This window comes from Phyllopteryx taeniolatus, chromosome 21 (assembly GCF_024500385.1).
Source record: "Phyllopteryx taeniolatus isolate TA_2022b chromosome 21, UOR_Ptae_1.2, whole genome shotgun sequence".
Lineage (NCBI taxonomy): Eukaryota > Metazoa > Chordata > Actinopteri > Syngnathiformes > Syngnathidae > Phyllopteryx > Phyllopteryx taeniolatus.
The window spans coordinates 9,440,009-9,455,992 of record NC_084522.1 but is presented as its reverse complement, the minus strand read 5'-3'; the positions used below and the strand labels follow the sequence as shown (position 1 = coordinate 9,455,992).

Here is a 15,984-nt window from a genome sequence, read left to right as displayed (position 1 = left end):
ACGCAGCGTCAATTAAGCAACATTTGTGCAGATAATTTGTTTTATTTTAATAAATAAAGTACAAATTACATTTGAGAACCAAAATTCAGACGGTCGGCGGACCGAGAGGTAATCAATTATAACCTACAGTGTGTTATTTAATTTCTCCTCAATAAACAATTACTACCCCCCCCCCCCCCCAAAAAAAAAAAAAATAAAAAATAAAATCCTTAAACTCAGGCTTAATTCTGTTTCTAATCAATCAAATTCTACAATAGTTTGCCATGAGAGGAAAAATAGGTTATTGTAGGTAGTTGATAAACACATAGGTAGTCAGTCATGTAATGTAACAGAGCTTCTCGGATATTCTAATACTTTCGGCTTTCTGAGATGGAGCACCTATTTTTTTTTGTTTTTTTTTTTGAACAATTTGTCAGAATAAACAGTCATAATTCTATAGCAACAAGAGTGAAACAACAACAAAATCCAACATTTTAAACAACAGAACACATAGCTGGAAACATCCAAACAAACAAGCACAGAGATCAGGCCAAATCACTAACGAAGTACTAATTTCAAAAAAAATCATCATAATAATAAACATACGGAAAGGACAACTAACAGAAAGGGGCACTGTTAAAATTGTGCAATATAAAAAAGGTAGTCGCTTCAAACGAGAGCCTAACATGCTTTTATACAAGACAATTAAGCCTAATAGGTTCTGCTATATGGAACACTAAAAGGAGTTTTTCAAGAAGCTCCGACAGAGCGCACGAGAAAAGCTCGCTATTGGCCTCAATGCGGTTCTTCCTCATCAGTCACTCATCTTTCGATGCGGCGCCATCTTTGTTAAACTTCTTCATCTTCATCCGGCGGTTCTGGAACCAGATTTTAACTTGTCTCTCGGTGAGGTTCAAGAGCCTCGCCACCTCGTACCTACGGTCCCTGGTCAGGTAGGTGTTAAAGAGGAATTCTTTCTCCAGCTCCAGGATCTGGTGCTTTGTGTACGGACAGCGCTTTTTTCTCGTGGCACTCGCGTGGAGCCAGTTGGACACGGGGTTATCTGAAAAGAGTGGGGAAGGAGGGAGGGGGTGAGGACTTATGTGTTTTTTTTTGTTTTGGTTTTTTTTTTTTTTGGGGGGGGGGGGGGGGTGGATGACCGGCCAAATGCACAGAAATATACACGCATGCATGACAGTGCAGGGTGAGCGAAACGTCCACGTTGCCAATTAATAGGGACCGTTATAGAGGGGTTGGGCGTGGGGACGGGGGGCGCATAAGGGAAATGGCATGTTAAGAATGGCATCTGATGTGACGCGCAGCCTGGCGTGACATTCATAACCTCCCCAAAAAAAAAAAAACAACAACAACTCTTACTTGGCTCCATGAGGGTCGGCTTCTCGTCAGACTCCCCGCTCACGTCAACTCCCCGGCCGGCTAGCGCGTCCTTCTCCGCGGCCGATGGCGCCGAGCCGTTGCTGTAGTCGGAGAGCAGCAGCGCCGTGTGGGAACCGGCAGCCTCGGGTTTGATTCCGTAATGGTGGGACGCCTGTAATCCGCTCATGGGCAGGGAGCCGGACATGGGCTCCAGAAGCCACGACTGGTAGCGGGCGTCTGACTCGGCAGCGGCCGGGCCTTGGGGGTGCCCATAGGAGTGGTGGTACACGGACGAGACGCCGCCCGGGAACTGAGCCGGGACGTGGCTCCACGACGGGCCGAACACGGGAGGTTTGGACGTGAAGGTGCAAGTGCCCAGCTCGCCGTGGTCACTGAGGGAAGGGGGGTGCTGCCTGCCGTGCTGGTACCCGGCCCCGTTGGGGTATCTCGACACGGAGAGCTCCTCGCTCTCGGGGAGAATGAGAGAATCGACGTAGTAACTAGTCACCGCTCCGGATGTCGACATGGCGGAAAACACGTTCACGTGCGCGCAGTTAGCCGGCCAGCAGAGCCATACAGCGACGAGGACAACAACGCGAAAGCACGCACACACACATGCACAAGCAGTAAAGAGAGCCTCGCAAAATAACAATGTGCAGAAATCAAGTAGCAACTTGGCCCCTCGCGCAACTACAGTGGGTTGTAATGTGGGAGCCACGCCGCCAGGCCATTGGACAGCGGACACACGTGATCACACAGCCTGAACAATAAAGTATAAATCAATCCCCTCTGCTCATTAAATACGCACACAGTCCCCAATAACCACCGTAGTTTGGGAAATAAATGACTTGTGATAGATATCTCGCGATAAGGGGGGAAATATCCACGGAAGGACAATGACGTCACGGGGAAAAACTCCTTTTGTCGCCGCCGCTGCTTCATGTTGAAGTCTCGCTGCAAAAACGACACACGGGTTTTTCGAAGCTCTTTTTATGAGCTATTTTATTGGCCACGTAAGCACCCGACCGTCGCTGCTAACCAAAACACAACGTCGAAAACTTTCGCTCCCAAAAAACGGCTTTCACCTTTTATTCTTACTTGGCCGTTAATGTACGGACTCGTCTTCAAATTCCAAGTCAAATTGTATCACGTGGAAAAACGTCACGAATTTCAGAGCTCAATCCAAGTGGTTATTTTGCACCCTATCATTTGGATAATGTCCGTGTGTGCCCGTGTTGTGCAATGGAAATAAAACACGCTCATTAACTTTAACGTTGATTGGAGGTTGCTTTTAACAACATTGTCGGGACTTACAATTCACGACACGAGATTGCACTTGCAAATAATAATAATAATAATACACATTGACGTCCGTGCAGTGGAGGCTGCACACTTAGTCGTCATGTTAACTGTGACATAATTAGCTTGAGGGCAAAAAAACAAAACAAAAGAACATAGGACATATCGGTTTTTCGTCAAATATACAATCAAAACGTTTGGTATTATTTCTATTAATTGCAATTAACCGTTTCTTATATTCTCGTTGTGGTTTTTTTTAGACGCAGCCTGATTCGCAAGTTATTTAGGTTTTTGGTTTTTTGTTTTTAAATTAACGCCATTCAATTTAAAAAAACTCACTAAAAACTAATAGGCATTTAACTAATAAAAGCACCCAATGAAATCTAATAGGCATTTAATTAATACAAACAATTACACTTTGGAAAACGACTTCAAGCAATGCGTATAATAAAAGTAAAGACTTAAATGACTGTTATATATGTTGACCACAATGAATCCAATTTTTTTTTTTTTTTTTTTGGGGGGGGGGGGGGCGGATTGTGCGGTTGACGCTGCCGTTCGAGTTGTTTATTGTTCGCAACGCTGTTATCGCGTCCACGGGCCTGCCTGTATCTTCCCCGGTCATCGCTGCCATTAAGAAATTGTGCTAGTGCCTCGGTGCAACCTTACACTTCCACACAACTCAAATATGCACGTGCGGGCTGCGGTTTCCGTCTTGGAGAATGAAAGGACGCTAGTGAGTCAAGAGAGGACACGCTTTAAATATTTGTGGAAAATGAAACGTTTACAAATGAATTGGAAACGGACGAGTGCAGACACATTGCACTGATTGCAGTGGTAATTGAAGTGTTATGAGTGAGGCATCGGCACGAATGCAAAAAGTGAAATGTTTAAAGATAGCTGTGTCATACACCCAAACAAACCATTTTGTGTGTGTGTGTGTTCATATTTGCATTTCACAAGGCAATTCCACAGAGAGCTCCATTGCCATTCAATAGAAATAGAAATGGCAAAGGTGTACATCTTAAAGTTGCAGACTGCCACCTTACGAGGTGGACATTGTTTGAGTAACATAAACGAAGGGAGCGAGGGGGGGGGGGGGGGGGGGGGGGCAGGAAGGGGTCTCAGAATAGACCATCCACAAACGCCTCAGATGAGGAAAACACGCCACTATTGCAATAGTTCTCGGGCTGTAAACCTAAATCAGGTTGTTTTTTTCACCAACTTTACCACAGGGGCTATTCACCTCGTTTGCCTCGGTAGATAACAGCCTGTCTGGCGGATCTAAACATCGCCATAAAGCCCTTCCCCTCCTTTTGTCTGAGGCACTATTGCGCAGCGGAAGCATCCGGTCTCATTGCCCACGGAGGTCGCTGTTGGCCCATTCACCTTCCCCTTCCCCTCCACTGCAGTGGTCGTAACCGAGGCCTTGTGTCTGGCGCGTCTGCGTCACACTACTCGTGGAAGAAAATGGCTTTTTTCGAATCGTCACATGGTATTCTCATGGATGCGTGCTGCAGTAGAGGTTGATACAGATGTGATGATAGTCCAAAATGGATTAAAAAAAAAAAAAGAAGTAGTTTGCAGCTCAACAAGCAGCGCATCCCTTTCTTCATTAGCCTCGGCATAGAGTAACTGGCATTTCTCAGTTTATTTGTTTATAAATATCTATGTTTTTTTTAATCCCTGCGTTTGCTCTCCATTCGGCGTCGATGTCCATAACTGGGGCAATTAAGACAGTTTCATGTTGCAGAGTTAGAAATGCACCCCAACAACATGAAACTACCTAAACCACTCGACAGTCCATCCGGGGCCTCAAGTCACTAAACAACCCATGGGGATGAAAAATGAATAAAATCAATCAATAAAAAAAAGAACCTAATCACACGAAACCAAGCGGAACCGAACACAGCCGATGCACAGTGCGCACACAACGCGGCGCGGCGCACAAGTCAGACAGAATTAAACGCGCTTACCCGTGCATCGTCCTTGTGTGGATTCCTGTTATCCCCAAATTAAGAAGAACAACAACAAAAAACAACAACCAAAAAAGTGCAATATTGAATCCACGGTGTTGGAATAAGAAGCAGACAGCAGGGCCTCCTCTCCGTTTGGAAGTCTCTCCCACGACTGAAGCAGCAGAGGGAGAAGCCTCATATAGCAGCCAGTCATAAAACTCTACAATAGCCTCCTGCATGCAGCTAGACGCCTTATAGCCTCATTTCTTCATTATTTCCGATGCTAATTACCTAGCACGATTGCCTCTCGTCTTAAAACAAAATGCAACCCGAAGTGGAAGGCATGAGGATTTGGGGAATTTGGGTCACACACGCTCACATATACACCAAAAAAAAAAAAAAAGAAGATAACATACAAACACACGCACACACACACACAGGCAGCAAAAATACAAGCAGCTACCACGTAATGCGACAGAGCGATAATTTATTCAGCATGACACAAAAACAATGTCGGTATGTACACAAAAAATATATATATATATACAAATGAAAAACATGGGCACACGTGCCTCGCATTTATGAATATTTTTTTCGTGGAAAGGCCACTAAAGATTGTTGCTCAATCTACACATTTAGCTGGTACACAGAAGAGGCCTGCTGACTAAACATCTAACTTGGTCACAGGTGGATTATTATTCATATATTTATTATTTACGTGGTGATTCTAAAAGGATTCCATGCAAACTGAGCTCAATTATTTTCGTAGCGATTAGACTGAAAACAAGAAGTGCGTGTGGGTTTTTTGTTTTTGTTTGTTTTGTTGTGGGTTTTCTTTCCTCAATGGGTGAAATTTTGACTACCATCGAGTCAATAATACGACAGACGAGACGGATACGTAAACACAACACTCGAAAACATTCGACGTTTCCATTGAGTCACATTGGAGGGTGTGTGGAAATCAAGCTTCTGTGGCCCACATGTGAAATGGGTGGGTGTGTTGGGGCGCGGTGGTCGTAGTCGAAAGGGGGGGGGGGGGGGGTGGGGGGGTCAGTCATTTGACGAATATTTTTTTTTTCCTTTTTAATGTGTTGGGGTTTGTTGTTGTTGTTTTTTTTTCACCTCGTTCATCAGGAAAATCCGTAGTTGGAGGTGAGCTCCCGGATCCTGTTTTCTCGCGTCATTTTCTTCAGTTTCATCCTGCGGTTCTGGAACCAAATTTTGACTTGTCTGTCAGTCAGGTGCACGCTTTTACTGATCTCCAGGCGGCGCTCTCGAGTCAGGTACATGTTGAACAGGAACTCCTTCTCCAGCTCCAGAGTCTGGTGCTTGGTGTACGGGCAACGCTTCTTCCGGCCGCTCTTTGCAGTCAGCCAGTTGGCCGCGTTGTCACGTTTGTTGTCGCCTAAAAAGGGGAGCGCACACACACACCACACACACACACACACACACATTTGCGTTTTATCATGCACTGCAGTGTGCAAAACAATGCAACCGTCTGTGGTTGTGTTATGCATTTTGTAACTAACTATAAAGTGTGTTTGTGTGACTGAGTGTTTGGATTTTTGCAGCTTTGTCTTGGTGAATTTGTTTGTATTTTTCTCAGAGTGCGCGTGTGTGTGTGTGTGTGTGTGTTTTATGTCGGTGAGGTACTTGTCTTTGTATTGTGTGTGTGTGTGTGGTATTTTTGTCAATGTGTTAGTCATTTTGTTTTGGATTCTTGGGTGGTTTGTGCGTGTAATTGTATTTTCGTGTCACTATGGGTCTATAGTTTGTAACGTCGTGTGCATTTCTATTTTTGTGTCAGTGTAATTGTAATTATGTATTTTGATGCCGCTATGTTTGTGTGTGCATTTGTATCCTTGACAATTTACAATAAGTACAGGTTCTATTTTTGCATCTGTGTGGTGTGTGAATGTGTGTCAGCCAGTGTGTATTTGTGTCAGTGAGCGTGCGAATTTTGCGTTTGTTTTTTAATGAATATATATAGTTAAATTTGGGGGGGTTTTATGTTAACGTGTGTTTGTGTCAGTGTGTGTGTATTTTTAATGTTTTTGTATTCATGTACCTGTGTCAATGAGTGTGTGCATTTAATTTTATTTCCAAGGTTTTTTTGTTTTCGTAGTAGTCTGTGTGTGTGTGTGTGCGCACTAATGAGCGCCTCCTAGAGTGTGTATCAGTGCGTCAGTGAGCACGTGAGGGGGCGCGCACGCGCGTGTGTGTGTGTGTGTGGCCCGAAGTGGAACATGCATCAAAATGTAAATGACTTGATGACTTGAAAATATATTTGAACATGTCAGTAATTCACTCGTACAGCAGCGGGTTAAACGGGTAATAGATGATTGACACCGACTTAAAACAGGTTTCTGCATTTACATACAATAGCAATGTAAGTGAAACGCATCGGTTTGAATAGAAAACGTATTGTTGCTTTTCACATAAGCTTAGCCACGTTCCTCCTGCTCGTTTGTTTCCATTTCGACGATTGCAGGCTATTGGCACGAATGTTTATGTGACAGTGATATGCAAAGCTTCCCAAGAATCAAGCTAAACAGGTGCTGCATCCAAACGTAGTGCAAGAAACCCCCCCCCCCCACACCCACACACCTCCCCCCCTACCCCACCCCCCACCCCCCCACCCCCCCCAATGAAGGGTTATTACCTTTGGGGTCCTTCTCCGGCCTCTCCTTGTCCCGCTCGTCGCTGTCCTCGGCCGAGGAGGCTTCTGCATCCGTGGACTCGCGTGGATCTTCCGTGCCGGGTGCGGCGCGGGGCTGCCGCTCCGTGTTCCCCGCGGACACGCGCTCCTCGGTGTCCCCGCAGCTCCCTTTTTGCGGCGCGCCGGGAGCCTGCGTCGAGGCGGGCGCGGGCGAGTGGAAGCGGCCGGGGGCGCTGGAGTGCGGGCCCAAATGAGAGAAGGGTGGGTTCGGCTGTGGGCCGTCGGCGTTGTAAAGTTTATGAGGGTGCGCGTGGGTCTGAGACAAGCGGAAATAGCACGGCATAGGAACTGTGCCTCCGCCGCCGTCGTTCAGCGGGGCTAAGCGCGAATATGTCAGGTCTTCGGCAGCAGAATCTTTGGGGCACTTGGACTGCTCATAGAGACAGTAGGTGCTCTCTTCCTTAATGCTTTGCGGGAAGGAGCAGGGCGTGACCTGAGGAGCCACGGCGCGCTCTTGGTCCACGCGACATGACCTCTGCGCGTCCATCCACATCTCCATACTGGACAGGTACGCGCCCGGAGCACTGACCATATTTTGGGGCCCCGCGTCAGCCCGCTTGGGTATGCCTGCGAAGTATCCATAGTTGTGCAGTCCGTAAGGCACTTCGGCGCTTCCCGTGTAGTGACCTCCACAGTTCTCAGCCCTCCCGCTGATCAGCGAGTCCACTAAGAAGGCATTCGCTGACGGACTGTCCGAACATGACATTATTGTGGAGTATTTGGGCGAAGGGAAAAGGTAGCCCCCTCTGTCTGACATTTCTTGTGCAAAACATGCTGGATATGATTAGGAGCGCCCCTCATTCTAGCGTGCGCGCGGGGCGGCCAATGGGAAGCTCGCAAAGGGGGCAAAGTCCCGCCCACTCGGAGCCTACGTAGCACCGAGCTGAGGGCGAAGAGAGCGCGGCCATCACTGCTGCATATGCGCCATTATAGCTCCACAAGGATCGACATCCTCCAGGACACCTCGGGAAAGTTTCACGAAAGGAAAATATGAAACGAGGAAAAACCCCGGCTCCCCCCCCCCCCCCCCCCCCCAATAAGGAATGCAGGGTTAGGTATGAAAACAATGTTGCAAACAGACCCTAACATTACAGAATGTGTCAAATCAAGTACGAACCTGTACGACTGCTGAAAAAAAGAAGAAAGAAGGAAAAAAAAAAAAACACGCCCAACAAAGACATAAACAAAGCCACGGGACTCGGGGGGCAATAAAATTTTCGAAAAGAAAAATGTGCCTATGGCGAGAGGCTTGCTAAAAAGCACTTATCAGGGGCTTCAACCAGCCGAAAGACAGCAGGAGCCCTTCCGTCCTGAAAAAAAAAAAAAAGAAAAGCCAATTTGTTTGTACTAATATGGCCTGAGGGGAGTCACAGAAATATTCAACAAAACATTCACAAAGCCATAACCTCACATTACCTCCGCTATCTTTCATATGCAATGCTCGCATTCATTACAAATTATGGATCATCGACCCATATTGGCAAACGCTAAAGCAACTTGAACAATGGGAGCTATTTCGTCACCAAGTGAAACAAGCAAATAGTTATTAAGGGAAGTTTAGACAGAGGCGAATTTATATTTTAACTGTTCAAATATTCTAATATCTTCATTTATAGGAGAATATTCGACGTCTTTTGGTAGCACGGATATTCCCCAATGGGTATAATAGCTGTGAGCATTAAAATGCGCCGCAATTTATGATTTTGGGAGTAATAAAGAGTTTGATTTTTTTTTTTTCACGGGGTCAATCACCATTTTTGCAGCACAACATAATGATAAACCCTCCAAACAAAATGTCTTGACGTAGATTTTACTGGGGGGGTGGGGGGTGGGGGGGGGGGGGGGTTACTGGTCATTTATTATCGTTAGGACAGTCTCATAAATCGGTGTTAATACCTCCACGGAAACAGCGTGGACCAAAGTGTGTGCATGCAAACGCCACGCAGCTGCTGCAATTTGTGCACTCGTGTTGCTCAAATTCATCTCGGCGAGCTTGGCCATTACCGGGCCCAGGTGGGCTGCAAACCCCACGCGGATTCTTGAAAACGCGGATGGGGAGGGGTGGGGAATGCAAATAGAAGCATCAAAAAATTATTTTTTCCATTTTTGATTTAAGAGGCAATGCATCAAGGGTTTAGATAAGTAGAGTGAGAAAAGCACTTTACGTTGACTTCATTCGGACACGTGCATCTGTTGCATATGACGAAAATGTGTTGAAATAACATTTGGTTATTTCCGAGGAAAAGATGGGAACACTAAACACAGTTTAGCACATTTTAATCACGTGCAACCGATGTACATGATCATAAGCTTGTTGTTTTTTGACAGCATGTACATACTTCATACACAAACACATTTACAGTGCGTATAGGAAACACATAACGTACATCTACATAAATAAGAGCTAGCTAGTTTTACATGACTATACAGATCAATATTGTATGCAAATATTGAAGTCATTTCAAAAGCAGGGTTCTTTTATTTTGCAGTCCGCGTGAGTGAGGGTTCAGTCATCTAACATAAGGGAGAGATTCCAGCGCCGTTGCTGTAAAATAAGAGCAAAATTAGAGGTCCAAAAGCAAATCGCGACCCCCCCGTGTGTCCTGGCAGCCTCGTGGACATACGAGCCAACGGGGGAACTAAATACAGCAATTAATTACGCGCACGGGCCCACTATTTTACTGTTCGGGCCCGCTGTGCCATAGAGGAGGAGACGGCGGGGATATCGATATGCTTCCGCTGCAGTTATTAATCGTAGCTATTAAATCTTCATTTTCACAGCTGCCCGGCCATTTTCGCTTTTACTCTGACCGCTGGCTTTGATCAGGCCCATATAATGGAGGCGCTCGGGGTCGGATCGTGTTCGTCCAGAGTGCAGCGATGAACAATAATGCGGCGTTTTATTACATCCAGCGGAAGCATTTATTTTTCACCAGAGAGAGGGGAGAGAAAAAAAGAAAAAAGAAAAAAGAAAAAAGAAAAAAGAAAAAAGAAAAGAAAAGAAAAGAAAAGAAAAGAAAAGAAGTGTGTGTGTGGGGGGGGGGGTCCCCGCCCGCACGCACGCACGCACGCACGCACTGACGTTCACACACACCGAATTGCCTCAAGGGCAACATGTCGGCTCCAACGAGCGGAAGGAAAACGAGACTCAATCAGCGTCCTATCGCGGCCAACAATCGGCTTTGACTAATAAGACTTTTTATACACTTGGCACGTTCACTAAGTGTTTTTGGAAGGGCGTCAAGCGTCGCTGTCTCTCAAGAGGAAATGAAGATAAATGCGCGTCTGCGATTGAAGAAGGAGACGACTTTCGGTGCGCAGCCACCAACACAACAACAACTACATGGAGCTACTAACCGCCCAGAGGAGCTTTTGCTCGCAGGGCCTGCCAGCACCCGTTTTGACTTCGACCTTTGAAAAGCTCCAGCTCAGCGAAATGAGGAGCACATGCATGCGAGCAACGGCGCACATGTGTTGCCTTTTTTTTTTTTAGGGCCCCCGGGAAGAGCGGCTTCCGCACGGCGCTGGGAACTCCGCAATAAGCAGCGAGGCTCATATTTTCAACATTGCATCAAAGGCTCCGAGGGGGGAAGATTAACGTGTCCCCTGAAATCACATTTCCCAAGGCAAAAGGCGGTGGTTTTACCTGCGCGCATTGGGGGTGAAGCCGCCACGGCCGTGACATTGGTTCCAATAGCGCCGCCCGGTGGTAAAGTCGAGTCCGGTCGGCCGTCCGCGCTGATTGGAGGTGGACGACCCACGCGAGGGAACCCTGTCCAAAAATGAAGTCCGCACGGGCAGCGAGAAGGGCTTTCCCCCTATCCTTCCTCTTCCTGTCGCGCGGGCTCGCTCCCCCTCGGTAACACAGTTAATAACCTTGGGTCTCAGACGCTTTATTGCCGCGCGCTCCAATTGTACAAATGCTCCAGACCCTCAGACAGCTTTTATGACTGCGTCGCCCCGGCAACGGGGAGGATGTCCCGTAATTAGCCACAGAATTCCAGCGCGCGGTAAGGGATGCGCGCAAGGCGAGGCCGGACGACAGCAGAGAGGGACAACCATAAACTTCAGCCTCTCTCTCGCCGGGGTTTATGACCCTTTTGACTGTCATATATGAACGCCAATGCGCTGCGGCTAGCTGCCATAAACGCAGCGATAACAACAGCAAATATGGCGACCCTGCCCAAAACGAAGAGCTTTCTTCCCAAAGCCAATATGTGGCGTGACAGCGTGACGGAGAAAAACAGAGAACAGAGAGGGGGGGGGGGGGGTGTTCGCTGTGAGACCAGAGCAATACTGCATGTTTTTCAAACAACCCAAAAAAATGAATCCAGTCTAAGAAATTGCTCATTAAAGTTGAATAACGTCAAAAATGGTGCTCATTGGGGAACATTGCTTATTTGGGTTAAGAGTGTTTATACCAAAGTGTTCTTTGTATTACACAACTCTGGAAAACTCAGAGACCACTGCAGCATTAACTTTATGCCAACAAACCACTGAAACTCAAAGCAACACTTTTTCCGCACTGTGATTGGGACGTAGCAAGCGGCCTATTTTTCGTTTATTTAATCTTAAAAACTAACACAGCTCTGGATTAGTTTTCAAAGCGGTATTAGGTATAATTGTGCTCATTTGTTTGCAAACCCTGGCACAATTTGTAAGATGTGAGCCATTCTCGTCGAATTGTTTTCATGAGTGGTCATATACGATCCCATCATGAAAACAATTTTATTTTTGAACGATTCAAATGACCCGCATTCCAGAACAGCACAATTAAAATAATTTGCTCCCCAAAATTGCATGCGTGGCATGTAAACTTGTGAGCACAAACTGTACTTACTGCAACGCAAAGTACTGAAAATACATATTGCACTACATTTCTATATTGTAAAACGCTTCATGCAATGTGCATAATTCCACAAACTTGCTTTCTGAGTCCAAGTCAAAATACGCATTCAAACAACACTTTGAATATTTTCAGTTTTTATTTGGAAATAGAGTATAATACACAATTGTGTTTGGGGCGGAACAAGCAGGAGAGTCAACGCGTTGACCCTGAGCAGCTTTTTCGCTCTCACAGCATACATGAAATTTGTATTGTATTTATTTATTCATTTATTTTCAATTTTGTTTCCGCTATTTTCCTTCATAGTCAGATTGCGTGTCAGACCGCAAGAAGCAAACGATTGCGAGTCATGAAAGAAAACGGAACAAATCGAGTGAGATCAAAGTGTAGCTTGCAGCAGAAACTCGCTGCGTGTTTCTACCTGCGTACACCTCAGTGGAACCCCCCCCCCCCCCCGTGGAGCCAGTGGGCGAGCTTATGTCTCTGGTGGTTAGGCCTGCACTGTTTGACTAAAAAGTCACTTTAAAAAAAAAAGCAAAACAAATTATATCATCATCATCATCATCATCTAAATGGCATTGTGGATTTGGGCTATTAAAACTACATAAATACTCCATCCTCAAAAGGGAATACAATGAACCTGCTTAGAAATTTTGACTTGCTTTGCCGTGACATTAAAATATAGTAAACGAGTGGCTACAAAATAAATAGGCACACACAGAGAGAGAGAGAGAGAGAGGGAAAAAAAAGAGAAAACATTACGTTACATTCTCATTTCGTTCGGACAATATTTGGTCACACCAAAGTATGTACTGATTCAAATATTAAACATGAATTCCGTTTTTTTTTGTTGTTTTTTTTAAATTTCATACCAATAAAAAAAAAATAATAATAATCGAATTACATTTTGTTGACAAAATACAAAACTGAAAATTACAAAAAAAAAAGGAGCACGTGATTCACACTATTGCGTGGGGTGGCCGCTGGTTACGCGCAGTTCGCCTCCCAAAAGAAAAAAAAAAAAGAGAGCTCGAATAGCAGAATAAACGTCCATGAAGCAAAAACGTCTCCATTGACGCTCGCTACTTCGGCCCTTCGAGGTGGCTGGCCAACACAGTTGTCTGCGAACTTGAAAGCAACCACTGTTGCTTTGGCGGCCATTGTGGTGGCGAACGACAACAACCGCAGCCTGAGAGAGTCCAAAAAGTCGCTCACTAAAGCAGAGGGTTGGATGTGTAATATTGCAATCGGTCCCTGTTCAGCTTCTTCTCCTTCATGCGACGGTTCTGAAACCAGATCTTCACTTGGCGGTCGGTGAGGTTGAGCATCCGAGACAACTGCAGACGCTTCTCCTTGTTAATGTACACGCTGAAAAAGAATTCTCGCTCAAGTTCTCGGATCTGATACTTGGAATAAGGGCACCTCTTCTTGCGCGTCCTCTGTCCATCTGAAGAGTGGGGTGGGGGTGGGGGGGGGCAGACAATACACCATCAAGTCAATAAATGCCACTTGAATATGAAACCCAATGATGAGGCTTTTGCCCATGTGGATCGCGATGACATTCCTCGCCTGCCCCCAAATATTCAGTCCTTGTTTTGAAAGCAGGCAACGAGGATTGGTGAAACTGAATAAACGCTTGAAATGTTTTAACTTTCTTTTTGTCTTTTTATGGCGAGTATATATCACCAATAACATTCCCCAGTTGACTCCAAACGGTCGGTGCTGGTTGGCTTTGACCTTTTCCAGCAGGGAATGCACCAGCGGGCTAAATATACTCCCGAGTCACTAAAGAGGATACAAGGCTGGGTGCAGCATTGTTTTCATTTTTTGTTTTTGTTTTTCAAAAAAATAATAAAGACAATTGACTTCGTCTATTATAGCGGAGTAAGATGAGGTGACGTGCTTTAACATTAAAAACAACTTGACAGTCAGAGCAAGGCACCGCCCTCATAACAATGCAAGGGAGATTTTAAAGCCAGTGCGGCGCATCGTTTACAAACCCCAAAAAAACCAAAGCAGGTTTCTATTGGACTCGTGCAGGGTTTCTATTAATTTGTGGGACGGAGAGAAAAATCCCTTTTCACGGTCAATTTCAAAAGCGCGATGGCGCGGTTTATAACAAATTGCTGGACGAGAAGGGGAGGGGGTCCACGGGCCCTCTATAAACATTATAAGCTTATAAAACAGCATATAAAATGTTTAACAGCGGCTTCTCTCATAAGCAGGGTGCCGACTGGAGACATGCGACGCTTACTGCTGCTGGATTTCTCCTCATTGTTGCCGGAAGACAGCTCGGGGCTGCTGGTCTCCTCCCGGGGCTCCTTGGCTTCGGCGTCCCGGCAGGAGGAGCCCGAGCCCGAGCCCGAGCCCGAGCCCGAGTCGTCCGGAGCCGAGGCGGGCTGCTTGCTGGGCGTTTTGTCTCCGGCGTAGCCGTTGGCCGAGGGGCTCTCGGTCGAGGTGCCGTACGCCGTCTCGTAGAACTGGTCAAAGGCTTGCGGGAGGACGCCGTTCCTCCCCACGTTGCCGTAGAAGTTGGACGAGCCGGCGGTACCGCCGCCGCCGCCGCCGTGGTGGTGGTGGTGGTGGTGGTGGTGGTGGTAGGCGGCGGCGGCGGCGGCGGCGGCTGCGGCGGCGGCGCTGCTTTTGCCGAAAATCTCCGTCTGCGCCGACAGACAGTCCCGGTGCACGACGTCCTCCGCGCCCGGGTAGCACTGCGCCAAATTGCCCCGGTGCTGCCATTTAGTCGACGCGTCGATGGCCGCGTACTCCCTGAACGTCACCTCCCGGACGGGCTGGACCGGCGGCAGGTTGGACGAGTACGAGTAGGTCACCGGCCGCGTGGACGGACTCTGGGACAAAAAGGAGGGCAGCGCGGAGAAGTCGGTCCCCGCCGACACGTAGTAGGTGCAGCTGGGTAAATACATGTTGGAGCCGACAGGGACCCGCTCGTCAAAATCCATCGTGGGATCGTCGCGTCGTCCCCCTCCGGTTTCTACGCCTCGGATCCCTCGACACCCGCCCTGAACATGGCTCGGAGGCGCCCGCCAGGCAGAAATTGGGAGACGTAAAGCTGACGTGGAGAGCCATCGCCATCCACTCCACGGAGGCGGGAGTCACGTGACCGCGCGGCAGAAATTGACAGATTTTCAGTGCGCGGGCGCGCGCGCGCACGCGCTAAGCTTGACATTGATAGTTTATCGCCGTGTTAGACTCGGAATGAATTCTTTGAAATTGGAACAAATCAGACGAGCAGAAAACCGCCATCATTCCTTCGTCACTTTGTTTGCAATTGCAGCAATTTGTGGTCGATAATTGGCAACACCGTCACGAAATATCAAAATATACTTCTCCCAGGTGCTTTACTTGCGCCAATACGCAAGATTTCTTTCCACACATTCGACTCTCTGTACATTTCGCATGATTTAAGTAGTGCAAAAATTGACAAAGTGGATTGCAAATCTACGACAAGAAGAAGAAGAAGACGAAGAAGAATTGTGCGTAATATAACCTGAATTGGAGGAAGGAAATGGTCGAGCTTATCTCCAAAGTCTGCTTTTAGAATCGTCTTCGTCATCAGCATTTGGTGCTTTTACAACAGCGAGCATTTGGCTCAGTGCGCATTTGGTTATCAGGGTCATGTTCAAAGTAGCGGCTAATGTTTCAACTGTCTACAGCAAGGTGGAAAGAAATAGGGGCCACAAAAGAAATACAATGGATCAAATGCCCTCCAAAGTTAAACTTTGGAAACGTACTATTTGGGTTTTCAAAAGGCACCATTGCAGATGAATGCACGAGATATTTCAAGG

At 46.8% G+C, this 15,984-nt stretch overlaps 3 protein-coding genes across 4 annotated transcripts; all 3 read right to left on the bottom strand.

Moving 5' to 3' along the window:
• Positions 1-8: 8 nt before the first annotated feature.
• hoxa9a (homeobox A9a) lies at positions 9-4,389 on the bottom strand. The gene is made up of 2 exons (XM_061759164.1): positions 1,357-4,389; positions 9-1,042 (listed from the first exon to the last, which is right to left on the bottom strand). Exons 1-2 carry the CDS (start codon positions 1,880-1,882, stop codon positions 798-800), a joined length of 771 nt encoding a protein of 256 aa, XP_061615148.1. The 5' UTR covers positions 1,883-4,389; the 3' UTR covers positions 9-797.
• Positions 4,390-5,080: 691 nt separating this feature from the next.
• Positions 5,081-12,195, bottom strand: LOC133470880 (homeobox protein Hox-A10-like). Of its 2 annotated transcripts, XM_061759800.1 has the most exons (3): positions 10,979-12,195; positions 7,276-8,295; positions 5,081-6,018 (listed from the first exon to the last, which is right to left on the bottom strand). In XM_061759800.1, the coding sequence occupies exons 2-3, from the start codon at positions 8,087-8,089 to the stop codon at positions 5,744-5,746; spliced, it is 1,089 nt and encodes a 362-aa protein (XP_061615784.1). In that variant the 5' UTR covers positions 8,090-8,295; positions 10,979-12,195; the 3' UTR covers positions 5,081-5,743. The 2 variants fall into 2 exon arrangements, with proteins under 2 accessions (XP_061615784.1, XP_061615783.1); XM_061759799.1 differs by lacking the exon at positions 10,979-12,195 and having other exon boundaries at positions 7,276-9,139.
• Positions 12,196-12,298: 103 nt separating this feature from the next.
• Positions 12,299-15,950, bottom strand: hoxa11a (homeobox A11a). Its single transcript, XM_061759801.1, has 2 exons — positions 14,433-15,950; positions 12,299-13,625 (listed from the first exon to the last, which is right to left on the bottom strand). Exons 1-2 carry the CDS (start codon positions 15,136-15,138, stop codon positions 13,393-13,395), a joined length of 939 nt encoding a protein of 312 aa, XP_061615785.1. The 5' UTR covers positions 15,139-15,950; the 3' UTR covers positions 12,299-13,392.
• Between the last annotated feature and the right edge of the window lie 34 nt (positions 15,951-15,984).

Coding starts and splice junctions, on each gene's coding strand:
- hoxa9a (XM_061759164.1), bottom strand. CDS start 1,882: ATGTCGACATCCGGAGCGGTGACTAGTTACTACGTCGATTCTCTCATT. Junction 1,043..1,356: donor GCCGACCCTCATGGAGCCAA/GTAAGAGTTGTT, acceptor CACTCTTTTCAG/ATAACCCCGTGTCCAACTGG.
- LOC133470880 (XM_061759800.1), bottom strand. CDS start 8,089: ATGTCAGACAGAGGGGGCTACCTTTTCCCTTCGCCCAAATACTCCACA. Junction 6,019..7,275: donor GCCGGAGAAGGACCCCAAAG/GTAATAACCCTT, acceptor TCCCCTTTTTAG/GCGACAACAAACGTGACAAC.
- hoxa11a (XM_061759801.1), bottom strand. CDS start 15,138: ATGGATTTTGACGAGCGGGTCCCTGTCGGCTCCAACATGTATTTACCC. Junction 13,626..14,432: donor TGAGGAGAAATCCAGCAGCA/GTAAGCGTCGCA, acceptor CCCACTCTTCAG/ATGGACAGAGGACGCGCAAG.